Consider the following 13,809-nt stretch of genomic DNA (forward strand, 5'->3'; position numbering starts at 1 on the left):
TTCCAGAATATGTCTTTATAAAAGCAGATTCAATTATATTCCTACTAATATAATCGTTACAAAATAAAATCTCTTTTGCCTCTGTCCAATCAATCGCATGGTTAAGATCACGTGCTTACTTTTGTGATTTTATAGTATATATATATATAGATATATATATATATATATATATATATATATATATATATATATATATATACAAAACAGGCACTTCGTGTTTTGATTAAATTGCACTGGGTATTGACTACTGTCTGCATATACGATATAACAACTAGATTTATGAATAAACTGGTTCCGCAAGAAGGTTTGGGGTCTGCAGGACCAGTAAAAGTGGTCCTGGAGTTCAGTTATACAGTGACAAGTTCCTTCTCAGAGTGAAGGCTTCTTCAAGGACGAGAACCTTCACTGGAGACGACGATGAAGGACTTTTTCTCTCGGTGGCCTGAATTCGTGAAGGCTATTTTTCACACAAAATAAAAAACACTACGTAATTCTTCAGAAGAATTAGTTTGTTACTATTTCTCTCGCGACCTGTCTCATTTTGTTTGAGGTCCTAAAGCAAAGGATAAAAACGTCCTTGCGAAGTTATCGGTTTCAGGTCATAAAACAAAGGATAAAATAAGTCCTTGCAAAGTTAGCCATTTGAGCAGATAATTTTTAGTTTGCTGAGGCGGGTCTCGGAAATATCTAGTCTACAATACTGTAGGGGACTTCAGCTTACTAGGGAAATTCGACAAAATTCGACCTCATGCACTACCCTTAACAATCCCCTTCATAATAATAATAATAATAATTTCTCAAACTATAAAAAATCTAAATAGTTTCTTTGAGGGAAATTTCACCAGAAAGTTCGTCACAGCAGATAACTACTACGACCCACTCTCGTACAAAGCTTTAGTACCACTTTTCTGAACAGTCCAAGAAATGGCGAATGTATTAAAGTGCTGAAACGTTAGGACGAGGAAGAGATTCGCTGGCAGCCACTGTGAGTCTATATATCTTATTCGGATGTATCAAAGAGGGCATTTTCTATTTCCAGTGAACAGCTTTCTTGCATTTTTTAAAGCTTTGGACAACTCGTCTCTTGTTCCTGTATACTTGAAGCTGGACGTACATAGCCTGGTCAGTGATGGTTGCCGTTTATTCTCTATTTTGTGCGCATACAGTTTGGTGTAGATTCTATAATTATGGAATAACTTTCCGACGCGTACGAGAAGGTGACTGACTCTCTTACCTGTCTGATTGGAACGTTGGCATATTTTGATGAGGGTGTCAGAGTAGACGGATTCAAGAACTTTTTTTTATGCAGTGTGAGTTTCCAGTCTCTACTATACAGGGTGTCCATAAAGTCCTAGCACCATTACGAGTATTTATTGCTTAGAAACCATATAACATAGAGTAATGCAGTTTTTATGTAGAATGAAGTGCTTTTAAATGTAAACTTGAGGAAATGTAGAAAATTCTAAAAAAAAAAAGAAAAAAAAAACTGCATTACTCTTTTTATATGGTTTCTGAGCAATAAATACTTGTAATGGTACTAGGACTTTATGGACACCCAGTATTATTATCTCTTTTACCGTGATATTTTTATTTTGTGTGTTCATAGATTTTCTGTATTCCGGATGACATCCGGATCGAAAGCTTAATACTATCAAAAGTTTTCCTCAGATGTCATTCGGAATACAGAAAATCTATGCACACACACAAAAAAAAAGATAATACGGTAGAAGAGATAATAATACAGTGTGTCCATAAAGTCCCAGTACCATTACAAGTATTTATTGCTTAGAAACCATATAACATAGAGTAATGCAGTTTTAATGGAGAATGAAGTACTTTTAAATGTAAACTTGAGGAAATGTAGAACATTCTACAAAAAACTGCATTACTCTATGTTGTATGGTTTCTGAGCAACAAATACTTGTAATGGTACTGGGACTTTATGGACACCCTGTATTATTATCTGTTTTACCGTATTATTTTTATTTTGTGTGTGCATAGATTTTCTGTATTCCTGATGACTTCCGAATTGAAAGCCTAATACTATCAAAAGTTTTCTGCAGATGTCATCCGGAATACAGAAAATTTATGCACACACAAAATAAAAATAATACGGTAGAGGAGATAATAATACAGGGTGTCCATAAAGTCCCAGTACCATTACAAGTCTTTATTGCTTAGAAACCATATAACATAAAGTAACGCAGTTTTTTGTAGAATGAAGTGTTTCTGAATGTAAACTTGATGAAATGAAGAACATTCTACAAAAAAACTGCACTACTCTATATTATATGGTTTCTGAGCAATAAATACTTAACACTGAATTGGAACTCATTAGTCATCGCTGAAACTTTAATTCTGAATTTTGTTGAAGAGAAAGTTATGGGAGAGAGTAATGATTTGAGTAAAACCTAATGCATGAATGAAAGTCTTATACCAAATGTGAGGAATGAATCCCTTAGAAGACATAAAATAGAAGCCTTAACATCCAAAAGGGAAAGAGAAAAGATAATAAAATGTTCTGTTTAAGCGTCAATCATTTTATTATTTTCGAACATCACACAATGACATATTTGCGGAAACGTATAACGAAAGAATAAATTCGGCAGTCTATCGTTGATTAACCTGGCAGTAGTTTGCATTCGTTTATTCGAAGGTGATGCCTTCAGCCCTCTGTTGCTCGGCGATGCGGATCTGCTCGATGGCGTGGGCGGGGAGTGGGTGGGGGGTGGGCAGGATGTCTCCTGAGGGCTGGAAGCCGTTCTCGTTGGCGATGAAGCGAATCTCGGCGAAGCCTCCGTCAGCCAGAGGAAGGCTGCAAGGCGCAACACTCGATTAGCACAAAGGTTCCACCACTCACAGCAAGAGAACCAATCAATCATAATGTTTCAATAATAAAGTAAAAAAACAAAAGGCTAACGAATTAAAGTGACCTGAGACCGACTGACACTTACAGGTAGACTCCCTCCATGTTGACCTGTCCCTCTGAACCGGGGGTTCCGGAGACCTGCATGGAGATGCCGTTGTCGGCCTCGAAGGCGTAGTTGAAGTTTCCGTCGCCGTTGTCGACGCGTTCGTCCCTCAAGATGGCGACGACGGGGCCGTCTCCCTGAGGATTGGGGGCGGCGGAGGCCAGGGCAGCGAGGCAGAGGACGAAGACCTGGGTAGGCAATGAAGATGGAAAATAATTGAGATTACGACATAGCTGAACGCACATCTTATAAGTTATTCGTGACAAACGGAACGGAGGGCAATCGCTCTACTCACAGCCTTCATTGTTGCAGGAGAGATGGACCACTACTGATGTGGAATGTGTCTCTATCCTGCCCTTATATACAGAAAAAGCGATTGACCTCGGCTCCGGAGGGAGGTCGGCCATCTCCTGCGGGGAAGACAGATGGGAGGGGAGAAGTGTTAGAGAGGAATTGGAAAGGGTCGCGATTAGAGGGAGGGGGGAGGGAGGAGGAAGGGACGAATTTGGTTAAGGAAGTCTGAGAGAGGAGTGTCTCGTACTTCCGACCTTGAAGACTGGTTTCATGAAGATGGCTCCGATGCTATAGAGTATAGAGCGCTTACTGCACATAGTCCTATGACCTGACTGGCGTTTATTCAGAATTTTGGTAATAGCCGGTCCTTCTTGTCTGATGAATGGTGGTATTTCTGAGAGCAGACAGATAATTATCTTTTGGATTTCAAAATGATTAATTACTTTTACAAGTAGTTTTGTTTGATTTGTTACACCACACACACTCACACACACACACACACACACGTGCATATTTAGCCAAGGCCACAGGAAAAAATAAAAGAAGAAGCACCAAGCGCTTTCACGCTATTTCAACACATTTTCGAGGTACATGTGTTCAAATAACGCAAAAGCGCTTGGCATTCCCTCTCTTATTTTTCCTGTGGCCTTAGCTAAATATATTGTCACGCGCTATTTAGTGACATATGAACAATATATATATATATATATATATATATATATATATATATATATATTATATTATATGTATATATATTATCATTTATACAATTGTTCTGTACATTGAATACAATCACTAACAGGACCTCAGTTGACAATGAGGACTGTGATTGGTCCAGGAAAGCTTGTAATTTTTAAAAAATAAATATCTCCGCTTGATACCATCCAGTTTCAATGAGGTCCTGTCAGTAAATACATACACACACACACACACACATACATATATATATATATATATAGATATTATATATTATTAATCTATATATATTAGATATAAATATATTTACAAACACGTTGAAATATATATATATAATATTATATATATATATATCTATATATATATTCTATATATAAACAAATAAAGTATAGAAAAGTACGTATCTTTATTTGTTCGTATTATAGCATTATACGTGACGAATTCCTGATTTTTCTACCGTTTATAAAATGCTCAGCGCACCCTCTGGAAATCTGGAACGAGATAATGGAATAACTTGAGATTTTGTGATGAACGGGATAATCATAACTACAGTAATTAGTGTAACTTTAGTTTGACTTTTATTAAGACGGGTATTTTATCTATAGGTCTACAGCCTTTAAACTGAAGAAATATAGTAGTAGTCAGAAGAATACAGAAGCATCGAGAGAAGGCCAAAGCTGGAATGTAAAAAAAAAAAAAAAAAAAAAAAAAAAATTTGCCAAAGTTTCTTCAGCGAAATCGAGTTTTCTGTACAGCGTATAACTAAGGCCACCGAAAATAGATCTACCTTTCGGTGATCTCTATAACGCTGTATGAGCCGTGGCCCACGACACTTTAACCACGGCCTGATGGGGCCTGGCCTTTATCGTTGCGAGACGCACGATTATGGCTAACTTTACCCTTAAATAAAAGCAAATCTACTGAGGCTAGAGGGCTGCAATTTGGAATGTTTGGTGACTGGAGGGGAGATGATCAACATACCAAATTGCAGCCCTCTAGACTCGGTAGTTTTTAAGATCTGGAGGTAGACAGTTGACGGACAATAGTTTTCTTTTCAGAGGACTAACAAGCAATCCCGGATGTGTGTCTGTGTATGTGTGTATTTTACCTTTTATTTAGTTTTAATATAGTCTGGAAAGAAGATTAACCGTAGGTAGCATTATGTAATGAGGGTCTTAGTATCAGACGGCTGTTAGCTGTGCAATGGTTAAACATTCCTAGAAGATTATACTGGGGTGAATCTTCCTCCTTTATCTGGTTACGTATACAGGGAGTGGAGACGAAAAGGCTTATCATTATGTAATCTTTTATTTGAACGTTTCGTTCTTTTATGCGTTTGACACTTTTTTTCGTTTGATCTTTAAGGCGGCCTAGAGACGTTTTTTCAAAGCATATTCCTTTTGAAGAAGAAGTAACTCTCTGGAATCTATCTACGATATACAGAGCTAAGTTGATTGAGAGAAGCAATACTACAGGATTTTATTTCCAGCGTTCAGCGTAAAGTTCCCGCCGTAAGAGGTAACAATGCTTCTTCTTCTTTCGAGACGTCGTAGGAATCGATCTATCATCTTGACGTTTACTCTCCTCCCCTGGACCCACACGCACACACTTACACACGTCTTCTCTCTGCACCATCTTATTCTTGCATTTCTCTTATATACTACGTATTACAGTTCTTTATCGGAGAAAGATTAATGTTTCTTCTCCCAAAGACGAAAGGTCGTGTGGTGATGTCGCTGGTTCTGTCAGTGAGTTTGGAAAGTATTTATATATATATATTATATATGTATATATATATATATATATATATATTATATATATATATATACATATATATATATATATATATATATATATATATATATATATATATATATAGTATATATATACGACTGATAAAAATATTCGATCACACCAGAATTCCAACTAAGAAAAGGAGCCCATAAAAACGCCAAAATATAGAAAGTAAGCATCTATTATATATTTGGCATTGTATGTATGTATGATTGGTATAGGCGCCCGGGCCGTCGGTCTGACGGGACTGAGATTCGGAACGGAGATGGGTTTCCACCCCGAGAAGGTCGAGACTTATGTTCGGGAGCCCGGAGTCCCAAAATTTCTACTTCCCCACCCATCCGAAGGGTGAGAAGGGATTCCATGAAACAGCTGGTTCTGCTCGTGAAATGGGGCTGGCTATGCCCGTAGACTTAGTTACTTTATCATTTGGAAAAGAAAACTATAGGGCAAAACATCAATGACATTAAAGAGGGTGGTTTTAAAAGGGGGTTGACAGAGAGCGAAATTAGAAGAGTAGACCGGGTGTTAGGAAGAAGAAAGAGGAAAAAAGACAGACAGACAGACAGACAGACAGAGAGAGAGAGAGAGAGAGTTGGTATTACTGAGAAGAAAGAGGGTAAGAGACAGTGATTGTTTGAAAGAGAAAGAGAGAGTTAAGGAAGAAAAGGAACGGAGGAGGGAGGAAGGAAAGGAAGGAAAAAGAGAATTAAAAAATTATATTATTCTTATTATTAATTATTATATTTATTATATTATATTTATATTATTATATTTTATAATTACATTAAATATTATATATATATATAATATATTATATATAATATTAATTATAATATATATTATAATATATATATACTGCCTGTTTCTCCCTCTCCAGGTAGGTTTATGAATGAGAAAAAGTAACTGGAAAAAAGGATTGTTGCTCTTGGTGTAAATACCGCCTTTTTCTGTAACAGTTTTCATTCATTGCCTACCTGAAGAGAGCGCCGGCAGTCTCTGAAATATAGTATATCCTTACTTTCTATATTTTGGTGTTTTTATGGCTTCCTTTTTATTTTATTATTATTATTATATATATTTATTTGTATATAGATACCTATACATATATCTATAATAGCATATATATATATATAATATATATATATATATATATATATATATATATATATATATATAATATAATAAAAAGGAGCCCATAAAAACACCAAAATGTAGAGAGAAAAGTACTATATTTCAGAGACTGCTGTCTCTCTCTTCAGGTATATGAATGAGAAAAGTTTACAGAAAAGGTGGTATTTATACCAAGAGATCCGTCCACAATTCAACCAACGCTTAAGAAGATTAAAGGAAGATTATCAGCGGGGGTGACCTAATTGGCTTACTTGTGGACGGATCTCTTGGTATAAATACCACCTTCTCTGTAAACTTTTCTCATTCATATACCTGAAGAGAGAGACAGCAGTCTCTGAAATATAGTACTTTTCTCTCTACATTTTGGTGTTTTTATGGGCTCCTTTTTTTATTAGATGGAATTCTATTGTTACAGAACATTTTTACCATCATATAGATATATATAATATATATTATATTATAATATATATATTATTATCATTATTTTTTATATTTAGTATAATATCATTGTAATACTAGATTAATACATATCTCTATTACATACATATTTTTGAGATGAGAGATATATTATTATAATTCTATTTTGTATATAATATTATATATATTATTTGTATATAGATATATACATATATCTACATACATATATATATTTTTTTAATATATCCATGATATATAATATATATTATATAATATACACACATAATGTGGCATTTCCTTCATTCAAGTCCTGACTTACTTACCAATAGTAAATGCTATTATTTTTGTCCTACCTACTATAACAAGGGTACTTGTAGTCCATCTACATGACCAAGACTCCGACTACATTCTTTTCCCAGTCGTAAACGGTGGGACCTTTTTGACCTTTGACCTGGACTGGAATCCTCGAAGTCCTGGAATTCTCTCCTCTATATTTGTCAAGAAAAGTGAAGGTGAAAATCTGGATTAATCTGGTAAATTTAAAGGTCATAAGACTCTGACCAAGCAACAGAGATGAAATGAAGGGAGCGAGTCCTTTACTTAGTGTTTAGTGTCGTGGACAGCCACTCAGATTTCGCGGGTTCTGGTTTTCTGTATCATGAGCAGTTGCTGCTTCAGTTAGGGGAGACCTATCCTAGCGGTCCCCCCCCCACCCCCCACCCTACTCCCACAACAACGACACAAAATATTTTGTAGGCTTACTCCCCAAGTAAACGAAAAATAGTCCTCCGAATTATGTGACAGCCAATGATGGCAAAAGTATCATTTCTAAACATTTTATCTCAATAGATTATCATTTGTTTTTATATTCAAGACTAAAGAAAAAAAGAATTTCGACTACCGCGTAATCCTCTAACGAATGTGCAAATAAATCCTGGTCACGATACATCCTAATCATAGAAGACTTACATAGCCTTTGAACTCGCTGGAGGATATCTCTCCCCGTCCTTGGGGGTGTTTGGGCGCTAGCTCCTCGTCTCCTGTGAAGGCGGTATCCTTCGGGATTCAACAATCGCCGTCAGGATTAACTGCGGGAGGGTAAACTAGTTTTGAGTACTTCTAGTCAGGGATAGCCAGGTAGAGAAGAGGTCCCATCTCTCTTGACCTGTCATGTCCCTTTCGCGATGACCTATTCCTCCTCCTCCTCCTCCTCCAACTCCTCCTTCTCCTCCTCCTCCTCCCTCTCTCTACATCCTCTAGATAAGAGAGAGAGAACACATCACAGAATTAAGATTTAGCAGAAACATCAGCAATAACTGGTGGCACAAAGAGGTTTTTCTGTTGGAGCATTATATTCCCTAGTTTTGCCACTGAGAGAGAGAGAGAGAGAGAGAGAGAGAGAGAGAGAGAGAGAGAGAGAGAGAGAGATGGTGGTTTGTTCCTGCCTGAATAAATGAAAAAAAAAAAAAAAAAAATCGAACTCGGAGGGTGCTCACGATGTTGTTAGTACTAGCTCTAAGGGTCAGCCTAAAACCCCTCGGTAACGATCAATTTTTCGCTGCTGTTTACGAAGAATGCTTTAACACTTGACGTTGCTAACAACTGTCAGTGAGGAGAGATTCATATATGCATGACTGATGATTGCATAATCATTTGAAATTGATTTACAGGGCAGGAGACTTCAAATTAATTCAGAAAGGCTTCGACGTACTTCAGCGAGTGCGCGCCTAGCGCCTCTAAAAATAGGCGTCGATTAGACTCATATGATTATTTCTGTTAATGAAAACGGAAAGAACGGTAGAGTTGTGTGATAGCGGAGATAAGTCACACACACACACACACACACACACACACACACACACACACACACACACAAAAGAACAGCTGGTTTTCTGGTTTTCACATGGCATTTATGGGAAGTGGTTGCCAAACGGGAGGATATGAGGGCGCCGTAGGAAAGAAGAAAGTCTATATTTCACCACTTCCTAATCTCCGTTCGAATCCCGGGCGTGAGGTAGACTTTCTTCATGCCATTTCCTTACGCGGATTAATGGTTTAAGTGGAATCAATCGATTCACTCATATATATATATATATATCTATATATATATAAATATAATATAATTATAATATATGTATATTATATACATATATATATCTATATATATATAATATATATTATATATATATATATATATATAATATATATAACAAACCCAGGGATAGTTTGCAGGTACTAAGATGGGTACAAGGACAACCTAGGCCAATGCTTACGTAACCTCTCTACATCTCCTGGATAATATTAACCTTTCAGGAATACCTTGTTATTTTACTTTTGCAAATCAAAACTCTTTTGATAACATTTTCCTTCCAAGCCATAAAAACTGACGTACTAAATCACTTTCATTTTCCAAGAGGTCACGAGCTTTGTATTTCCACGTGTAGCATTGCATTGCTGAAGGGAATGTCATTATCGCAAGATCGCCCATGTTGTTGAATTAGCATCGCTTTCTAATGAACAATACCTGTTTTGGCTGCTGACGCAACTTAAGGGCAAATAAAAGTGAGTTTGATGGAGAAATATTGATCAAGCTTCGGAATTTGGTATGATTGAGTCAGGACTCTCTCTCTCTTTTATGCGTCGGAATTTGGTGTGATTGATTCAGTGCTCTCTCTCTCTCTCTCCCTCTTACGCGTCGGAATTTGGTGTGATTGATTCAGGACTCTCTCTCTCTCTCTCTCTCTCTCTCTCTCTCTCTCTCTCTCTCTCCCCCCTATGCGTCAGAATTTGGGGTGATTGATTCAGTGCTCTCTCTCTCTCACTCTCTCTCTCTCTCTCTCTCTCTCTCTCTCTCTCTCTCTATTGCGTCGGAATTTGGTGTGATTGATTTAGGACTCTCTCTCTCTCTCTCTCTCTCTCTCTCTCTCTCCCCTAATATTTCTGCGACCAGTAATTAGTCTTTTTCTGTCTTGATCTCTATAAACCAGGGCACTGTACCTCCTGCTGCAAATTTATTCAGAACAAAAAATGAAAAATGGTGGAATTAAAGACTAGTCTTAATACTTCTTTATGGTAAGTATAGGCCCACTGCCAAAAACTGTGGAAACTGCTGCCTTGCAGTCTCGCTTTTGAGTAAAAGGCTAGCCCCACTGCCATGAACTATTCCATGGCGATGAAAAATCACTGGTACTCTATCGTGATCCGTTACTGATATAGAAGGGGGGGGCCTCTGCGTTGGGGGTTTGAAACCAACTTATTCTTTAGAAGCTTGAATTTCAAGTCAATGGCCCCTGTGGCGTGCTTTGTTCCATGCAAATAGGTTTCATTTAATGAAATAATATCAATAATAATAATTAATTGGGAAAAACTCTCTTTCGCGAGAGTATATAATAATGTTCTAAGAGGTCCATAATAATAAAAAATGTTGTGAGCTCGTGTATAATTTTAAAAACCCTTTACAAAGCTTCCGAACACTTCCCTGGGTTCATCTTCAAACTGAAGATGAACACAGGGAAGGGTTCGGAAGCCTTGTAAAGGGTTTTTAAAATCATACACGAACTCACAACATTTTTTTATTATTGTGGACCTCTTAGAACAAAATAATGATAATGAAACTTAGGAAATAGACCCTCTCTCAAGCATACTTTATTAGAAGTGATGACTACTTTAGCAGCGTAACGTTACGCTTGTAGAGATTCTTCTCTATTTTTCGAATAGCGGCTTTTTCCGGAAAAAAAAAACCGCTATTCGAAAAATATATAGAAGGATCTCTATACAAGAGTAACGTTGCTGAAGTAGCCATTACCTCCTGAAAAGGAATCTGGAAAAACTGGAGGCTGAAGTAGCTCCAGGACTCATGCAGAAGACTGTGATCCTAGAAACGGTGCACATAGTAATTACTAAAAGTGATGGACACCTAAGGAGGCAGGATGCAACCCGCAACCCCACACTATAATTACCACCCAGTCGAATTGGAGGACTGTGATAGAAAAAAAAATAATAATAATTCCCAAAAAGTAACCAACTTCGTGCAAGACCATTTTTATCTGATGCTGTGTTCCAATCATGTTTCTCTCCGGTTCCTTTAACCCGTCTGTTAGCTAAAAGAAGCTTAACCCTTATATGGGCACGCGAGGCTTTGGCAGAAGTTGCCTGTTCAAATATCTACTGTTTTCCCAACCCCAAAAAGATATTTAGATTGAGCTAAGCGTTGAATATGTAGTCACTCTTCGTTTTTATTTTTTTTCAGTGAATGACTTTACATAAGGGATTTCTTCATGTTCTGAAAATTTTTTTAATGAATTACTGTAGCTCTTCATCTGTATACAATTTGGATGGTAAAACCAAACTCATGATCAACAAGTAAATAAAAGCTCCGAAGTTTCTTCGGCGCAATCGAGTGTTCTGTACAGCCGCTACAGCTTATAATTAAAGCCACCGAAAACAGACCTATCTTTCGGTGGTCTCGGTATAGCGTTGCATCGGGCCGCGGTCCATGACACTTTTACCACGGCCCAAAGTGGACTGGCCTATATTGTTGCCAGATGCACGATGATGGCTAACTTTAACCTTAAATGAAATGAAAACTAGTGAGGCTAGAGGGCTGTAATTTGGTACGTTTGATGATTGGAGGGTGGGTGATGAACATACCAATTTGCAGCACTCTAGCCTCAGTAGTGTTTAAGATCTAAGGGCGGGACAGAAAGAGTGTGGACGGATAGACAAATAGACATCTCAATAGTTCTCTTTTACAGAAAACTAAAAAGCGCCTTTTAAAAAAAAAATGGAGTTTAACAATAACACTACTCTCATATACTGGATAATCTTAGGTATGTATCTAAACAAAGTATCTTCGCTTAGAACAGTTACTTCTCTAATCAGTCGCTTTATATCACTTGGAGTACTTTGACAAAAGGGAAAAATTATTTGTAAGGAAATGTGTCCAAAATAGTTCATATTTCTCTCGTCTTTGAAAACTTTATGGTAATTCAAACATTATAAAGTAATTCCTTTAATTTTCACTTCTCCTTATACTGATTAAGTAAATTTTTCCAAAATAATTCATATTTCTCTTGTCTTTGAAAACGTCATGGTAATTCAGACATTATAAAGCAATTCCTTTATTTTTAGCTTTTCCTTTTATTGAATATGCAAATTTGTCCGAAATAGTTCATATTTCTCTTGTCTTTGAAAACATCATGGTAACTCAAACATTATAAAGTAAATCCTTTATTTTACACTTCTCCTTTTATTAATTAAGTAAATTTGTCCGAAATAATTCATATTTCTCTTGTATTTGAAAACATTATCGTGATTCAAACATTTTGGTAATTCCTTAATTTTTCCTTTCTCCTTTTATTGGTTAAGTAAATTTGTCCGAAATAGTTATCTTTTTCTTGTCTTTGAAAACGTTATGGTAATTCAGACATTATAAAGTAATTCCTTTATTTTTCCCTTTTCCTTTTATTACAAATCAGAGAACAGGAAAAAAGCTTTCTCTTCCAGTTCTTGTGGAATTTCCGCTGCCTTACGTTCTGATCCAATCCCTTTATGAAGACAAAAGATAAAGTTACTGCTTAAAGTAAAAAAAAAAAAAAGAAAAAAAAAAATTGATGGAACACATGTTCTTAAGTTAGACGCACTATATAATTACTGATTATAACGCGGATAATTCTAAAAAATCACTCGAATATACTATGCTGTGTTTATTTGAACTTTTTATTTACTTGCTACCACATGCAGGAACACAAAATGTATACATATGTATAATATATCACACACACAAGCGCGCACATATAGGTGTTTTTAAAATATTAATCTTAAATGTATAAATTATCTATTCGTCTTTTATTATTTTTAAAATATTTCTTTCACCTTATGTATGTATATATTCATACACAACACAACACAACACACACACATATATATACAGAGAGAGAGAGAGAGAGAGAGAGAGAGAGAGAGAGAGAGCAGTGCATGCAATGAAATTCTCCCATGCATGCGCACACACACACACACACATACACACACACACACACACACACACATATATATATATATATATATACAGGGGGTCCTCGAGTTACGACGTAGATCCGTTCTTACGATGCATCGTAACACGATTTTCAGCGTAAGTCGGAACATTGAAAAATACCACATGATTTAATGTAAATACCTATCAATAACAACGAGAGAACAATTCCTTACCTTTATTAGTTTGATTGGCTTGCACACTGGAGAGGAAGCTGCGGTGCTGAGAGACTGGGGGAGGTTAGTGAAGAGAAAAAGAACCTCAGAGTTGCTGGGAGATGCTGAGGCAGATGATTCTTGAGGTGAGGCAGAACATACTAGTACTGGAGATGCTGAGGCAGGTGATTCTTGAGGTGAGGCAGAACATACTACTGGAGATGTTGGGGCAGGTGAGTCTTTAGGTGAGGCAGAACCTACAGAAGGTGCTGGAGATACTGGGGCAGGTGAGTCTGGGTTAGCAGAACATTCAGAA

General features: G+C 36.7%; 1 protein-coding gene across 1 annotated transcript; it reads right to left on the reverse strand.

Moving 5' to 3' along the window:
- Positions 1 to 2,519: 2,519 nt before the first annotated feature.
- Positions 2,520 to 3,341, reverse strand: LOC135199774 (cuticle protein AMP4-like). Its single transcript, XM_064227919.1, has 3 exons — positions 3,268 to 3,341; positions 2,955 to 3,160; positions 2,520 to 2,815 (listed from the first exon to the last, which is right to left on the reverse strand). The coding sequence occupies exons 1-3, from the start codon at positions 3,274 to 3,276 to the stop codon at positions 2,647 to 2,649; spliced, it is 384 nt and encodes a 127-aa protein (XP_064083989.1). The 5' UTR covers positions 3,277 to 3,341; the 3' UTR covers positions 2,520 to 2,646.
- Positions 3,342 to 13,809: the final 10,468 nt, after the last annotated feature.

This window comes from Macrobrachium nipponense, chromosome 26, assembly GCF_015104395.2.
Source record: "Macrobrachium nipponense isolate FS-2020 chromosome 26, ASM1510439v2, whole genome shotgun sequence".
Taxonomy (NCBI): domain Eukaryota; kingdom Metazoa; phylum Arthropoda; class Malacostraca; order Decapoda; family Palaemonidae; genus Macrobrachium; species Macrobrachium nipponense.